This window comes from Agelaius phoeniceus, chromosome 29, assembly GCF_051311805.1.
Source record: "Agelaius phoeniceus isolate bAgePho1 chromosome 29, bAgePho1.hap1, whole genome shotgun sequence".
NCBI lineage: Eukaryota > Metazoa > Chordata > Aves > Passeriformes > Icteridae > Agelaius > Agelaius phoeniceus.
In genome coordinates this window covers 3,523,852-3,537,969 of record NC_135293.1, presented here as the reverse complement: position 1 = coordinate 3,537,969, position 14,118 = coordinate 3,523,852, and the positions used below count along the sequence as shown (strand labels likewise).

At 54.0% G+C, this 14,118-nt stretch overlaps 1 protein-coding gene across 6 annotated transcripts in view; it reads right to left on the bottom strand.

Moving 5' to 3' along the window:
- The window catches only part of MAST3 (microtubule associated serine/threonine kinase 3), a 31,225-nt gene that overhangs the window by 3,401 nt on the left and 13,706 nt on the right, over positions 1–14,118 (bottom strand). For all 6 annotated transcript variants that reach the window (XM_077191447.1, XM_077191448.1, XM_077191451.1 and 3 more), the window contains 22 exons: positions 12,681–12,769; positions 12,289–12,361; positions 12,092–12,112; positions 10,268–10,346; positions 8,897–9,054; positions 6,751–6,826; positions 5,916–6,125; positions 5,732–5,833; positions 5,082–5,214; positions 4,525–4,592; positions 4,116–4,201; positions 3,794–4,002; positions 3,373–3,511; positions 3,034–3,166; positions 2,758–2,923; positions 2,429–2,530; positions 2,072–2,194; positions 1,674–1,783; positions 1,385–1,530; positions 692–912; positions 381–581; positions 71–297 (listed from right to left, as the gene is read on the bottom strand). In XM_077191447.1, the coding sequence (XP_077047562.1) occupies positions 71–297; positions 381–581; positions 692–912; positions 1,385–1,530; positions 1,674–1,783; positions 2,072–2,194; positions 2,429–2,530; positions 2,758–2,923; positions 3,034–3,166; positions 3,373–3,511; positions 3,794–4,002; positions 4,116–4,201; positions 4,525–4,592; positions 5,082–5,214; positions 5,732–5,833; positions 5,916–6,125; positions 6,751–6,826; positions 8,897–9,054; positions 10,268–10,346; positions 12,092–12,112; positions 12,289–12,361; positions 12,681–12,769 (2,872 nt within the window). The remainder of the gene's footprint in view (positions 1–70; positions 298–380; positions 582–691; positions 913–1,384; positions 1,531–1,673; positions 1,784–2,071; positions 2,195–2,428; positions 2,531–2,757; positions 2,924–3,033; positions 3,167–3,372; positions 3,512–3,793; positions 4,003–4,115; positions 4,202–4,524; positions 4,593–5,081; positions 5,215–5,731; positions 5,834–5,915; positions 6,126–6,750; positions 6,827–8,896; positions 9,055–10,267; positions 10,347–12,091; positions 12,113–12,288; positions 12,362–12,680; positions 12,770–14,118) is intronic.

Below are 14,118 nucleotides of genomic sequence, written 5' to 3'. Positions count from 1 at the left end.
CAGAGCGGTTTTATTTGGATCCCAGCTCCCTCCTGGGGTTTAAAACACCTCTAGACCCCAGGGCACATACCCAGACCATGTGGTGGACGGTGTAGACGTCGCTGTCGCCCATGTAGACGCGGATGGCTCGCAGGGTGAAGCCGTACTTCTTCCCCGAGCTGTGGATGATGATGGGTGGCCTCAGGCTGGCAATGGCCAGGGAGGAGTCTCGGCTCGGGGAGGAGTCCCGGGAAGAGGGGTTGGACGAGAGGGAGTGAGGGGAGATGGGGCTCATCAGGGCACTGCCACCAAAGTCATCTGCAAGCAGAAGGAGCCACCTCAGTCTGGCAAAGCCACGTGGCAGTGGCCATCCAGCAGGGTAAATCACCCAGCACACAGACCTGAGGTGATGATGAGGGACAGAGCTGAGACAGAGGCAGATTTGGGCACACGGCTGCCCAGGGAGGCTCTCTGCCTGTCTGGCATGTCCTTCTGGGTGCTCAGCCGACGGCCCCCGCTGGGCTCCAGGCTCCGCGGAGTCGAGTTCTTGGTGCCGGTGCTGTTGCTCCGCAGGCGGATGCGGTTCAGGCTGACCAGATCGGCTGCACGGAGGGGAGGAGGGAGGGTTTGGGGATGTGGTGAAGCCACCCCATGCCCTGCAGCACCCTGGTTGTCCCCAGAGATCCCCACACTGTGCCCACAGCCTACGCACCGGATAACGCCGACTGCTTCACCGCGCCGCCGGTCCCCGCGTCCGAGTCTCCCACCACAAACTTGGGTCTCTCTGGCTTGGATGCCACACAAGGGCTCTCATCCTCCGAGGAGAAGGCAAATTTGGGCATGGTGTCCAGGCTGAGGGTGCTGGGCAGCGCCGTGGGGCTGCGGCTCCGCTCGTGCCGGGAGGTGGAGCTGCCGGACGTCCAGGAGCGCAGGCTGCGTGGGAAGAGCAGGAGGGCTCAGGACAAGCCACGGTGGGCAAGGCAGATGGCACTGAGCCACTGCAGCACCCCCAGGACACGTCCCACTGACCCCTCAGGAATAACACAAACCCTTCAGTGCCATAACAAACCCGTGGTGTCAGCACAAACCCGTGGTCCTGGCACAAACCCTCAGTGTTGGTAGAAACCCTTGGTCCTGACACAAACCCTGTGTTGGTGCAAACCCTTGGTCCTGACACAAACCCTCAGTGTTGGTGCAAACTCTTGGTCCTGACACAGATCCTCAGTGTTGGTGCAAACCCTCAGTGTTGGTAAAAACCCTTGGTCCTGACACAAACCCTCAGTGTTGGTGCAAACTCTTGGTCCTGACACAAACCCTCAGTGTTGGCACAAACCCTTGGTGCTGGCACAAGCCCTGGGCACTGTCAGGAGCCCACACCAGCAGTGCAGCCCCCCTGGCCACGCACCGGGGCTCGGTGCCCGCTGGCCTGGTCCTGTCCTCATCCCCCGAGTGCCGGTCCCACCGCTCCTCCTTGTCGTCGCAGTGACTCCGGTCAGAGGAGGAGAGGCTCAGGGTGGAGTTGACCGCCAGGAATTCTGAGCTGCTGTACACCTGAGAGGGAGAGCAGCCATCAGCAAGGAGCAGAAATTTGGGAGTTTGGGTGCTGTGGTGTCAGCCAAGACAGTGATGCTCAGCACAGCCACGCTGTTTGTGGTGCCAAAGCATTTTGGGTGCTGCAGGAGGGGCTGGAGCACCTTGCTGAAGCGGTGGGAGCAGGAGGAGAACTGCCCAATCTCCACTGATGATTCCTCATCATTGGTTTCCTCATCCTCTGAGTCCAAGTGACGATACCTCTCAGAGCGAGCTGAAAGCAAGAGCCAGAGGGGAAGGGATGTCACCCTGCCTGCAGCACCCACATCCTGCCTGCAGCAGGGCCCCAAAGGGCGACAGCCCAGCCCCAAGTCCCAGGGGAGTTTTGGGGGACAAAGCAGGTAAGGGTGAGCAGCCTGGAAAGAGGATTGTATCTGTTCTGTGATTTGGGTTGTAAAGCGACCAGCTTCACCCAGGAGACTTTCATCCCCCGTGGGAGCATCCAAAGTGCAGCTGGGATAATGGATTGGCAGAGGTGGAAGAGGGATGGATTTGGCCTCACTGTCAAAGTAGCTGGTGTCATCCTCTGACTCCAGCTGGGGGATGAACTCAGCCTTCTGCCTCAGCAGCCCGTTCCAGTCCAGATGGAGGAAGAAGGAGTGGTGCTTCACCTCGTGTGCCCCTCCTGCCAGGCAGAGAAACCCATGTCAGGGGCATGGGGCAGGATCCAGGGTGCTCCCACTCCCACCCCAAACAGCACAGTCTGCCCTCCACACAGAGCAAGCAGCTTAAAAAAGATGGACAGGAGCCCTGTGCAGCCTCCTCTGAGCACCTTCAGTATGGTAGGACATGCTTTGGACTCAAAGCCATACAAATTTGATGGGAATCAAGGTGCCCCTGAGGGGGCTGCTGTGCTCACCAGTGCCCAGGCGCTCGAGGGGACACTGCCTCAGCAACCGTGTGATCAGGTCCTGGGCATCTGCAGGGAGAGCCTCGTCCCCTTCTGGCCACATAATTTCATCTGCAAGGAAAAAGGAAAAGGGGATTGGGGTGGCTGGAAGGGTTTGGACACTTCTGAGCAACAGGAAAGTCTCCCAGGAGCTGCAGCAGGGGAAGGGCTCTCCCAAAGGGGGAAGTCAAAGCTTGAGGAGCCTCCTCAGTGTGCAGCGAGGGTGACAGGAAGGAGTGGAGCTTCCCACATGTTACAGGATGAGCCTTGGCTGCTGGGAGCACAAACGTGGCACTCACCACTGATGACCTGCCCGAAGAGCTCCTCGGGGGTGTCTCCGAAGAAGGGGACGCAGCCCACCAGGAACTCGTAGAGGATGATGCCCATGGCCCACCAGTCCACGGGCTTCCCATAGCCCTGGATGAGGATGACTTCAGGGGCAATGTACTCCGGAGTGCCACACACCTGTGTGGGAAGCAGGGGCTGACACCTCTGCAGTGACCTTTGCAACAAATCCCGGGCTTATCTGGGAGCCCAGGGGTGCCAGGTCAGCCACGGGCAGCAGGACCTCGTACCTGCTTGTCCATGAACTCCCGCGTGTCCTTCTCCATGTGCCCTTCGTAGAGGTTCGTGGTCATGTTCATCAGGCCAATCTTTGACAGACCAAAGTCTGTCAGCTTTATGTGGCCCATGGAGGTGATGAGCAAACTGCAGGAGAAGACAGACACCCCACAATGCTGCTGGCTGCTTCTGGGGAGACCTGACATGGACCGGCCGCACCTCAAGGCCTCTGGTCCTGATGCAACAGCACAGAACCAGTCTCTGGAGAGCAAAACCCATTCTGCCCTTCCCTCTTGGCTTTCCCTTCCCCATTGAAAGCCCCACCCTTGCTCAGACCTGACCCACAGGCTCACTTGTCAGGTTTGAGGTCCCGGTGGACGATGCCGTAGTTGTGGAGATACTCCAGGGCAAGAACGGTCTCAGCAAAGTACATCTTGGCCATGTCCACGGGCAGGGGGCCCATGTTCTTCAGCAACGTGGCACAGTCCCCCCCTGTGGGAACATGGGGGGCTCAGGGAAGGCAGCAAGCTCAGCAGGACCAGCAGGCTCCCAGCCAGCCCCTCTGAACAGCTGATCCCCAGGCATGGGGCACAAATGCTCTCCTAGGTGACCACCTTCATCAAGGAGATCAGGACCACAAAATCATCTCCCTGTGCTTCCCTCAGCTCCCTGGAGCAAAGCAGGGCAGGAGATGTCCAGGTGATGTCCTTGATGCTCAGGCTTTGATATCCTCCCCTCCTCCCTGCACCATCCAGCCCCAAGCTCTGCTCTCACCTTCCACGTATTCCATGACCATGCAGAGGTGTCGCTTGGTCTCGAAGGAGCAGAACATGCTGACCACGAAGGGGTTCTCAGCAAAGGTGAGGATGTCCCTCTCCACGAACACCTGCTGGATCTGGTTCCTCAGGATGAGGTTCTGCTTGTTGATTTTCTTCAGGGCGAAGCGCTGCCGCGTCTCCCTGTGCCTCACCAGGTACACAGCCCTGGAGGAACACAAATCCTCCAGCACTGACCACCCACACCGTGGGCCATGGACAAAGAAGGGCTTTGGAGTCGTTTACAGATGGAGACAACTGTTAGAAACTCCCCAACTCACCCGTAAGCCCCGTTGCTGATCAGCTTGATGGTCTCGAAGTCCCCCTCGCAGGGTTTCCTCCGTGGCACAGGGATTGAGGGTTGGCTCTGAGGAACACACAGGTTTTTAAGGAAGGAGGAATTCACCCAGCACCATCATGTACCACCTCCAAAAGCTTCTTTCTGCCAGAGCCCTCTCCAGTCACAAACCCCAAAGCAGAAGCCTGAGATGCTCTGCAAATCAAGAGCCCACTCTGAGCTCTGTCCACTCAAGAAGCCCAGTGAGATCCTCCCCTTGAGTGCATCACCCCTGGGGACAATCCAAAATGAACAGCTCCCAGCCTAGGCCAGCTGCCAGGAGCTGTGGTGTGGGGTGAGGTGGGAGGAAGCTGGAGGCAGCAGGTGGGACAGGCAGGTGGGACCACGCTCACCTCACAGGTGTCATCATTCTCCGGTGTGATGGTGTTCCCGCTGTCAAAGTGATCCAGCTGCCCCATTTCTGCAGATCACAGGGATGGTTTTCACTTTCCTCATGCTCAACACCCACCAAAATCACCCCCTGCCCAACCACTCTGCCCCCAAACCCAGAGACCCCGTGGGGATTTGGCCACATGCTTTGCTCGAGATATCCTATGGAGAAATTCAGGTCATGACGTTAAGAGGTTCAACACGAGGTTAAACATTTATATAATTCTTTTTTTTTTTTATAGTCATTCCTGCATTCTCCAGGGATTATGATTCCCCCCCAGGGCCATGGATTAAGTGTTTTTGAGCTTAATCTGCTTTGCTGAACGTGTTGGAAGCAATAATAAGGGATGTGGGCTGGCCAGAAGGACTTGGCCATTGTCCTGGTCCTGCTGTGACCTCCCTGCCATGACACCAGCTCAGCCCTGCAGGGCTCCCTGACACCTCCCAGTGCTCAGTTGTGATCACCAGTGGCCAAACTGGGAGTCCACACCCTACTGCAGACCTCAGAGTGATTCCCTACCCTCCAGTGGGTCCTTGACGAGCCCCAGTTGGCTGATGATGTATCTGGGAATATCAGTCTTTATTCCCTGTCCAACTTTGGCATGTCCTTCTGCAGCTTCCAGGAGATGGTAAAACTCCTCTGGGTCGAACTCCTGGATGGGGAAATCCAAGCACAGTTGAGGAGAGAGATTTTGCAAGGTTAAATTTTCACTCCAAGCCTTGCAGGTGACACCTGTGACTGGGGACAGGCCATGGATGCATCATTCCCTCGTCATTCCCCAGGTCAAGGGTGATGGGAAAAAAAAAATTCAGCTCTGTAGTGAGTTGGCCTTGGAAGGAAAACTAAGGGAGATGAAAATTTCATCAGGAACCACAGCATAACGTCACTGCTTTAGAAATTCAGCAAATCAACAACAACAAAAAAAAACCCCAACAACAACAACAAAAAACAACAACAACAAAAAAACACAACCCTGAAAACCACAGAGTCACAGAATATTTTGGGCTGGAAGGGACCTTAAAGATCAGGGGCACCATCCCCGTTTGCTCCAAACCCCATCCAACCTGGCCTTGGATACTTCCAGAGATCCAGGGGCATCCTGGAGGCTTTGCCTCCTCTCTGGGCTGGCCCAGACCATGAAAGACAAGACAGAAACTTCCATGTCTCACCAGGCACTCCAGAAGTCGGGCAGGCCGGGAGATGATGATCAGCAGCTTCCTCACCAGCTGATCAATGAACTTCACCTCCTCGCTCTCAGAACGCTCCTGAGCCTGTCGGGAATGGAGACAGAAGCCAGGTGTCTCTTGGTGGCCTCACGAGGTGGCACCAGGCAGGGAACTGCCCCGTACTCACGTCTCGGAGCATCTTCTCCAGTTTCTCCTGCAGCTCCATGAAGTAGCGAGAGGTGATGAGAGCTCCCTGGGACTTGGCCAGGCAGTCTCGGGCCAGCTCGATGATCTGGTGGTGGATGAAGCCCAGCACCCCATCAGCCAGGGGCAGGGTGCTGCTCGGGGAGAAGTTTGTGATGGTGTCCTGCAGGCGCTCCTCCATCTGGGCTGTGGCCTGCACGGTGGAGAGGATGGTGATGGCCAGGAACACACATCCCCATGCCATGGCTTTGGCCAGGATCTCATCCTACCACCTGGACTCTGTTTGGCCAGCCAGGATCTCAACCCTGCACCTCATGCACTGGGTTTTATCAGTCAGGATCTCACCCTACCACCTCCTGCAGTTGATTTGACCATCCAGGATCTCATCCTACCTCCTGGACTGTGTTTGGCAAGCCAGGATCTCACCCTACCACCTCCTGCACTGGGTTTTATCATTCAGGATCTCATCCTACCACCTCCTGCAGTTGATTTCACCATCCAGGATCTCATCCTCCCTCCTGCACTGGTTCTGGCCATCCAGAATCTCATCCCACCACCTCCTGCAGCTCAAATATCCACATACACATCAAGGCCCCACGTGGGAACCAGCTTCCAACAGCCTGCAAAAGCTCCACCAAAGTCTCCAGAGCCCTCTGCCTGCTTGTGTGGGTAACAAACCACAGGTTTGCTGTGTCTCCAGTGTCCCCAAAACCCTCCATGATCTACCCATGCATTCCACACTCCCATAGGGAGGGGAAGGTGCTGCCAGGATGCCATGGAGGCACCAACACGCTCATCCCCAACGTCCTGGCTGTTACCTTTGGGAACCTCTCCTTGTAGACATGGTTCATCATCACCACCTCATTGTCAAACGTTCCACTCGTCCGTCCAGGGCTGCAGGGGGAGGAGAAGGAGGGTTAGGAGGGTCAGGCCATTCACATCTGTGCAAATGGTCACTGCCCCTGGAGAGCCATGTGGTCCCTTCTCCTAACTCCTGGTTCCAAGTGGTGAAAACTCATCCAAGTGGAGCCAGCAGCCTTGGGCCAGTGCTCCCAGCAGCATCCCAGGCACTGGAGGTCCCTGGGATGTGGTCTAGGGAGGCTTAACCCTGATCACACAAGTCACTTGGAAATCCAGAACTGAGAGGTTCTGGATGTTCCATCATCCCCTCAGCTTTGAAGAACGAGCTCATCTTTCCCTTCCTCTGCATCCCACAATTTCTTGCCATCGTTGCCATTTTTGCAGCTCACCAGCAAACAAGAAACCCAACCAAACCTCGTGGTGGACACAGTTACCTTCATTAAACACAGTTTTCCTCCTTCCCTCACCCAACACTGCCCCTCCCAGGGCTCTGCCTGGTGATCCAGTTATGCAGAGCAAGTCACAGGAGCAGCCAGCAACTCATTAACCACTATAAAATAATAAATGTTGTGATTAAAACCAGCCCCAGCCCTGCCCCAGCCTTTGCTGTGCCAACTTCAGAACTGGCATCTCGGGGGTGAAAATCTCACCACCTACAAACCCCTGTCAGATAATTAATCTGATTTTAATGAAATTTCAGCCAGCAACACGCAGGGCTGTGGCTCTGCCTCTGGTAGCAAAGAGGGTCAGGAGATTTTTCAGAGGGAAAAAAAGGATTTAACCAAATTTAACCAAAAAAAAACAATTTAACAAAAAAAAAAAAATTCAAAATTATACTAATTCAGAGGGACGGGGTTTACATTTCCATTTCAGGGGAGCCTCCTGCCTTCCTCAACAGACTCCTGTGTTTCAAATCAAGCCAGCCTTGTCCTGGGAGCTGTGTCCCACCTGAGGCTGCGGGACCGTGGGTGCGGATAACTCAGATATTCAGATATGATAATTCAGAGGGGCAGGGTTTACATTTTCCATTTCAGGGGAGGCTCCTGCCTTCCTCAACAGACTCCTGTGTTTCAAAGCAAGCCAGCCTTGTCCTGGGAGGACAAGGAGCTGTGTCCCACCTGAGGCTGCGGGACCGTGGGCGCAGATAATTCAGATATCTGATATGATAATTCAGATATTCAGATATGATAATTCAGAGGGGCGGGGTTTACATTTTCCATTTCAGGGGAGGCTCCTGCCTTCCTCAACAGACACCTTTGTTTCAAACCAAGCCAGCCTTGTCCTAGGAGCCCTGTCCCACCTGACGCTGTGGGATCATGGGCACAGATAACTCAGATATCTGATATGATAATTCAGATATTCAGATATGATAATTCAGATATTCAGATATGATAATTCAGAGGGGCAGGGTTTACATTTTCCATTTCAGGGGAGGCTCCCACCCTCCTCAACAGACTCCTGTGTTTCAAAGCAAGCCAGCCTTGTCCTGGGAGGACAAGGAGCTGTGTCCCACCTGAGGCTGTGGGACCGTGGGCACAGATAATTCAGATATCTGATATGATAATTCAGATATTCAGATATGATAATTCAGAGGGGCGGGGTTTACATTTTCCATTTCAGGGGAGGCTCCTGCCTTCCTCAACAGACACCTTTGTTTCAAACCAAGCCAGCCTTGTCCTAGGAGCTCTGTCCCACCTGAAGCTGCGGGACCGTGGGCGCAGATAATTCAGATATCTGATATGATAATTCAGATATTCAGATATGATAACTCAGAGGGGCGGGGTTTACATTTTCCATTTCAGGGGAGGCTCCTGCCTTCCTCAACAGACTCCTGTGTTCCAAACCAAGCCAGCCTTGTCCTGGGAGCTGTGTCCCACCTGAGGCTGTGGGACTGTGGGCGCAGATAATTCAGATATTCAGATATGATAATTCAGATATCTGATATGATAATTCAGATATTCAGATATGATAATTCAGATATTCAGATATGATAACTCAGAGGGGCAGGGTTTACATTTTCCATTTCAGGGGAGGCTCCTGCCTTCCTCAACAGACTCCTGTGTTCCAAACTAAGCCAGCCTTGTCCTGGGAGCTGTGTCCCACCTGAGGCTGCGGGACCGTGGGCGCAGGCAGGGCGAGTGCCTGCCCTCCTCGTCCGTGACGCTCTCCGTACTGCGGAAATGCTTAGAAAGGAAATGCAGCTCGTCGGGGGTGGGCTGGTACGGCAGCTGGTGCAGGCGCTCCTGGGAGGATGAAGATGACTGGGGACAGAGAGAGAGACAGGGAGGAAGGAGATCAGTGATGGGGCTGTGCTTCCTGGAAGTGAGAGAGTCCATGAGGGAAATGTCCCTTTAGGAGGTTGGAAGCACAGACAGGCAGCGTGGGGTGGGTTTGGGGGTGTGCAATGGGGACAGGAGCAGGCTGGGGAGGTCTGCACTGCTCACTGCCAGCCCAAAATCCTCCATTCTCCCACTCAAAGCTCCGCAGAGCCCCATCCCTTGCCAATCCAGCATCCCAGGCAGCTCAGTCCTGTCACACCCAGGGATGCTGTAACCCCAGGAGTGCTCTGATATCCTGGGATGCTGTAACCCCAGGAACACTGTAACCCTGGGACACAGTAACTCCCAGGGATGTTCCAATGCCCAGGGATGCTCTGATATCCTGGGATACTATAACCCCAAGAACATTGTAACCCCAGGGATGCTGTAACTCCTAGGGATGCTCTGATGCCCAGGGATGCTGTAACCCCAGGATTGCTCTCATATCCTGGGATGCTGTAACCCCAGGAACACTGCAACCCTGGGACACAGTAACTCCCAGGGATGCTCTGAGGCCCAGGGATGCTCTAACCCCAGGGATGTTCCAATGCCCAGGGATGCTCTGATATCCTGGGATACTATAACCCCAAGAACATTGTAACCCTACGATACTGTAACTCCTAGGGATGCTCTGATGCCCAGGGATGCTGTAACCCCAGGAACACTGTAACCCTAGCACACAGTAACTCCCACAGATGCTGTAACCCCAGGGATGCTGTAACTCCCAGGGCTGCTCTGATATCCTGGGATGCTGTAACCCCAAAAAACTGTAACTTTAGTAACTCTCAAGGATGCTCTTATGCCCAGGAATGCTTTAATGCCCAGAGATGCTGTAACTGTCAAGGATGTTCTGATGCCCAGGGATGCTGTAACCCCAGGAACACTGTAACCCTAGCACACAGTAACTCCCCAACTTGCTGTAACCCAGGGATGAAATTAACCCAGAGATGCTCTAAAGGGACACCATAACCTGCAGGGGTGCTGCAAGCCCACAGCCAAGCCTTATGCCATTTTTAAAAGCTCATTTTGGAAGCAGGATGCAGCTGAAGCACATGGCCCTTTAGAACCCAGCACCATGGGGCTTGGGAGGCATTTCATCAAAAATCAGAGGGGTTTAGGACCTTATCACCTGCTAGCATGAGAAAGTAAATGTTACCGAGACCGTGGAGCTGGGGGTGTTGGTCCCATAGCCAGAGGAGGGTAACGAAGCCAGTGACCACCTTCTGCCATCAGCCCTGCCAGTGCAAACACAGCAATCACACACAGGGAGAAAAACCAACATCTAAATGCAAATCAACAACATCAGGGCCAAAAGCTGGGGAGCAGGACACAGGCGTGGCTTGAGGAATAAAGCCCTGAAATCTCTTTTCAGGATGGACTGAAATGGGGTGAAATAAGGGGTTTGAAGGTGAGAGAGCTGTTGCAGGGACAGTGGTAAGCAGCAGGGTCACAGCTGAGGCTCCATTGAATCCATTTCACACAGGGAAGAAAAAAAAAAAAAAGCCTGCAAGAGTCTGATTTTTAATTAGAGCAAAATTTCAGCCTGCTGTGAGTTTTCTTGGTGAGAAACTGGGATTCCCAAAGACTCATCCTGAGAGTTCAAACGAAGAGAATTCGAACGAAGACGGTCTGTACCAACGCGGTCACATGCACACTGCGGTGAACGATGTGGCTGGTAGGGTTAGAAGTAGGGCTCAGGTGTTTATGTAGGATGATTTGGTCTTTTGAGTAGAATCCTGCTAGAAATGGTGCTCCTACTAGAGCGAGGTTGCCAGTGGTGAGGCATGCAGCAGTTGTGGGTAGCATCTTTTGGAGTCCTCCTGTTTTTCGGATATCTTGTTCGCCATTTAGGCTGGGAATGATGGAGCCTGAGCATAGGAAGAGCATGGCTTTGAAGAATGCCTGGGTTGAGATGTGAAGGAAGGCTAGGTCAGGGAGGTTTAGTCCAATTGTAACTATTGTTAACCCTAGTTGGCTTGAAGTGGAGAAGGCAATGATCTTTTTAATGTCATTTTGGGTGAGGGCGCATGTGGCTGCAAATAGTGAGGATAGGGCCCCCAGGCACAGGCATAGGGTTAGGGCAGGGTCACTGTGAAGAGACAGAGCTGGGGCTCCACTGAATCCATTTCACACAGGGAAAAAAAAAAAAAGCCTGCAAGAGTCTGATTTTTAATTAGAGCAAAATTCAGCCTGCTGGGAGTTCTTTTGGTGAGGAACTGGGATTCCCAAGGACTCATCCTGAGACAGCAGGCGCCGGGGAGCAGAGCCTGGCCATAAACAGGAAGGGAACTGCTCATACGCAGGCGAATGCTTCCTCTTGGAGATGTTTCCAAGGCATGGGGACACATCCAGGTCAGGACAAGGCCCTTCACCTCCCACTGCCATTTCCCTTGTGGGGTCAAGGACAGCAGGAGCTGGCAGGGAGCCACATCCAGCTCCAGAAAACTCCTGACCCCACAGCCTGGCTGCTCCCTCTGTTACAAGAGTGCAAACCAGCAGAGCCTCAGGCTTGTTTCCAATGACAATCGATGGGTTAAAATCTGCCACCCACCCTCCATGTGTAATTAATTAATTAGTTAAACAGGGGAGGGTATGCAGCAGGATCTGCCTCTGTGGGGACCTGGATGAGAGATCCCTGGACATCCTCTGAAAATCCAGCAGGAGTCTGAGATGGGCCTGAACACCCAGCCATGGGAACAGAGATATTTCTGCTCCCAGAGCTGCAGGGAGCCCAGTCCTGGTGCAAAATTCCCCACACAGAGATGCAAACAAAGAATCACAGAGTCCCAGATGGGCTTGCATTGGAAAGGACCTCAGAGACCCATTCCCACTCCCTGCCATGTGCAGAGACAACTTCCACTCCACCAGACTGCTCCAAGTCCTGTCCAGCTTGGCCTTGAACACTTGGAAAAGAAGGTCCCTGATGATGTGGAGCAGACACCTGCCCAAAATGCAGCCCATGCCCATCCCTGGTACTTGCCTGTCAGTCCGAGGAGCATGGCTGGGGTGGTGAGAGGAACATGGCAGAGGAAACAGCACCAGGCCAGAAAGCAGGCAGAAGAAAAGCAAAAATAAAAGCAAAACGAGTCACTTGAGATCCACAGAACAGTTCCCTGGAGGGGGAATGATCTTTACAAGTGAATATTTACTGCTCTGGGGCTGGGGCTGGGAGCTCACCTGCGAGCAAAGGGGAAGTTGATGGAGGTGCTGGCAGAGAAGTTCCGTGGGCTGTCCAAGGGGCTGCTCCCAGCTGCAGGGAGAAAGGGGGGAAATTCATCCCAAAACCCACCCCAGCACAACATCCAGAGTGCTCCAGGCTGCTCCTTCAGGCCAAAGTATTCCAGTCACTTCCCAACCCATTTCCCCCCTGGAAAAGGCACCTGGAGCCAGTCCATTGCTGCTAACAAGGTGCTGAAGCCCTGCAAAATATTTGGGTAATTTTGGGAGGTGCTGATGCATCCACTGGGATAATCCCTTACCTGTTGGCACGGAGAGGGGGGAGAGAGGCCCTGCGAAATATTTGGGTAATTTTGGGAGGTGCTGAAGCATCCACTGGGATAATCCCTTACCTGTTGGCACGGAGAGGGGGGAGAGAGGCCGTGAGAGGGTCGGAGAGGGGGTGCCCACCACTAAACTCTTCCTGTTGCTGCTTCGGCAACTGGGGAAGAAAGAGAGGGAATTAATTTAGGAAATTAAAAAAAATTTAGGGAATCCATGGCAGCCAGAGCTGGATGGGCTCTCAGGCACATAAATATCTGCTTGCACATGAATTCCTGTGCCAGGGAACATGGCTGCTTACAGATTACAGATCTCCTGCCACAGGGAAGATCCATGCCCAGGCCCAGTGCTGCTGGAGAGGGGCAGACAGGGCTATTTTTAACAAAGAACTGTCCCAACAAGGTCCCACTTCTGGTTTTGGCTCGCTGGGGAAGGCAGAGGCAGGAGGCCCCTTGGGCAAGAGCCCCAGGCAGGAATAGAAAAAGGGATGTAAAAGGAGGAAGCAGTGGAAATGCCAGGCAGCCACAACCTGACCTGCTCCAGTGCAGGGAAAATGCCCCCAGTTCCCATAAATCCCCCTGCCCTTGGTGGTCCCCACGTCACAGCAGAGAGGACAATCCCAACCCCCTGAGACTGCAGAGTCTCCAGGAATTTGTGGGAATTTTGCCCCTGTCTGGCAGCAGGAGGGAGCCACGTGCACCAGCACCAGGTGAAAAGCAGCACCAGCACCCTGAGACCCCAAAACTCCCCAAAAATCCCATCCTGGCACCACAGCCCAGCATCCCACAGAGCATCTCTGCAAGGCCACATCCACAAGTGCTGGATCTTCACATCCCAATCTCCACTCCCCCCCTCCCAGCTCACAAGGTTTGCATCCTCACAGGAATTTTGGTTTTCCTTTCCAAGGAAAGGCTGCCTCGCAAGAGTGGCTCAGCCTCAAAAATTCCCACTGCTGCTCCCCACTCTTGTTGTATCCCACATTTCAACTCCGTTTAAAGCACTATGGGCTCACTTAAGTTCTCCTCCACTCTGCCAAGAGGAAACTGCAAATATCCACAGCCCAGAGCAGAGGCTCAGGCACGAGGAGGAGCCTCCCCTTCCCCTATTTCCGCTTCCTCAGGCTGCAGACTCCTCAAAGACACCGAGTTTCCTCACCCAGCTGGGAACAGGAACCCACAGAGATGCTGCTAATTAAAGGACAGCTTTTAACATCACCCCACAGCCACAAACACCCACAGCAGCCAGGGGGTGAGCTGGAAGAGAGGGAATCCTCCACAGATCCCAAAACCCAAAAGAAGGGAGTGGCAGAAGGGGCAGCCAGGGTGTAAAGGACAGTGATTCACAACAGGTACCTCCAGGTGGGTGTGCAAGACACTGATGGACAGCCAAGGTGTGGTCAGAGCTCCAGACAGACGGACAGAGTTCCAAACAGATGGACAGAGCTACACATGCAGGGACAGAGCTACACATGCATGGACAGAGCTCTACACAGATGAACAGAGCTGCACA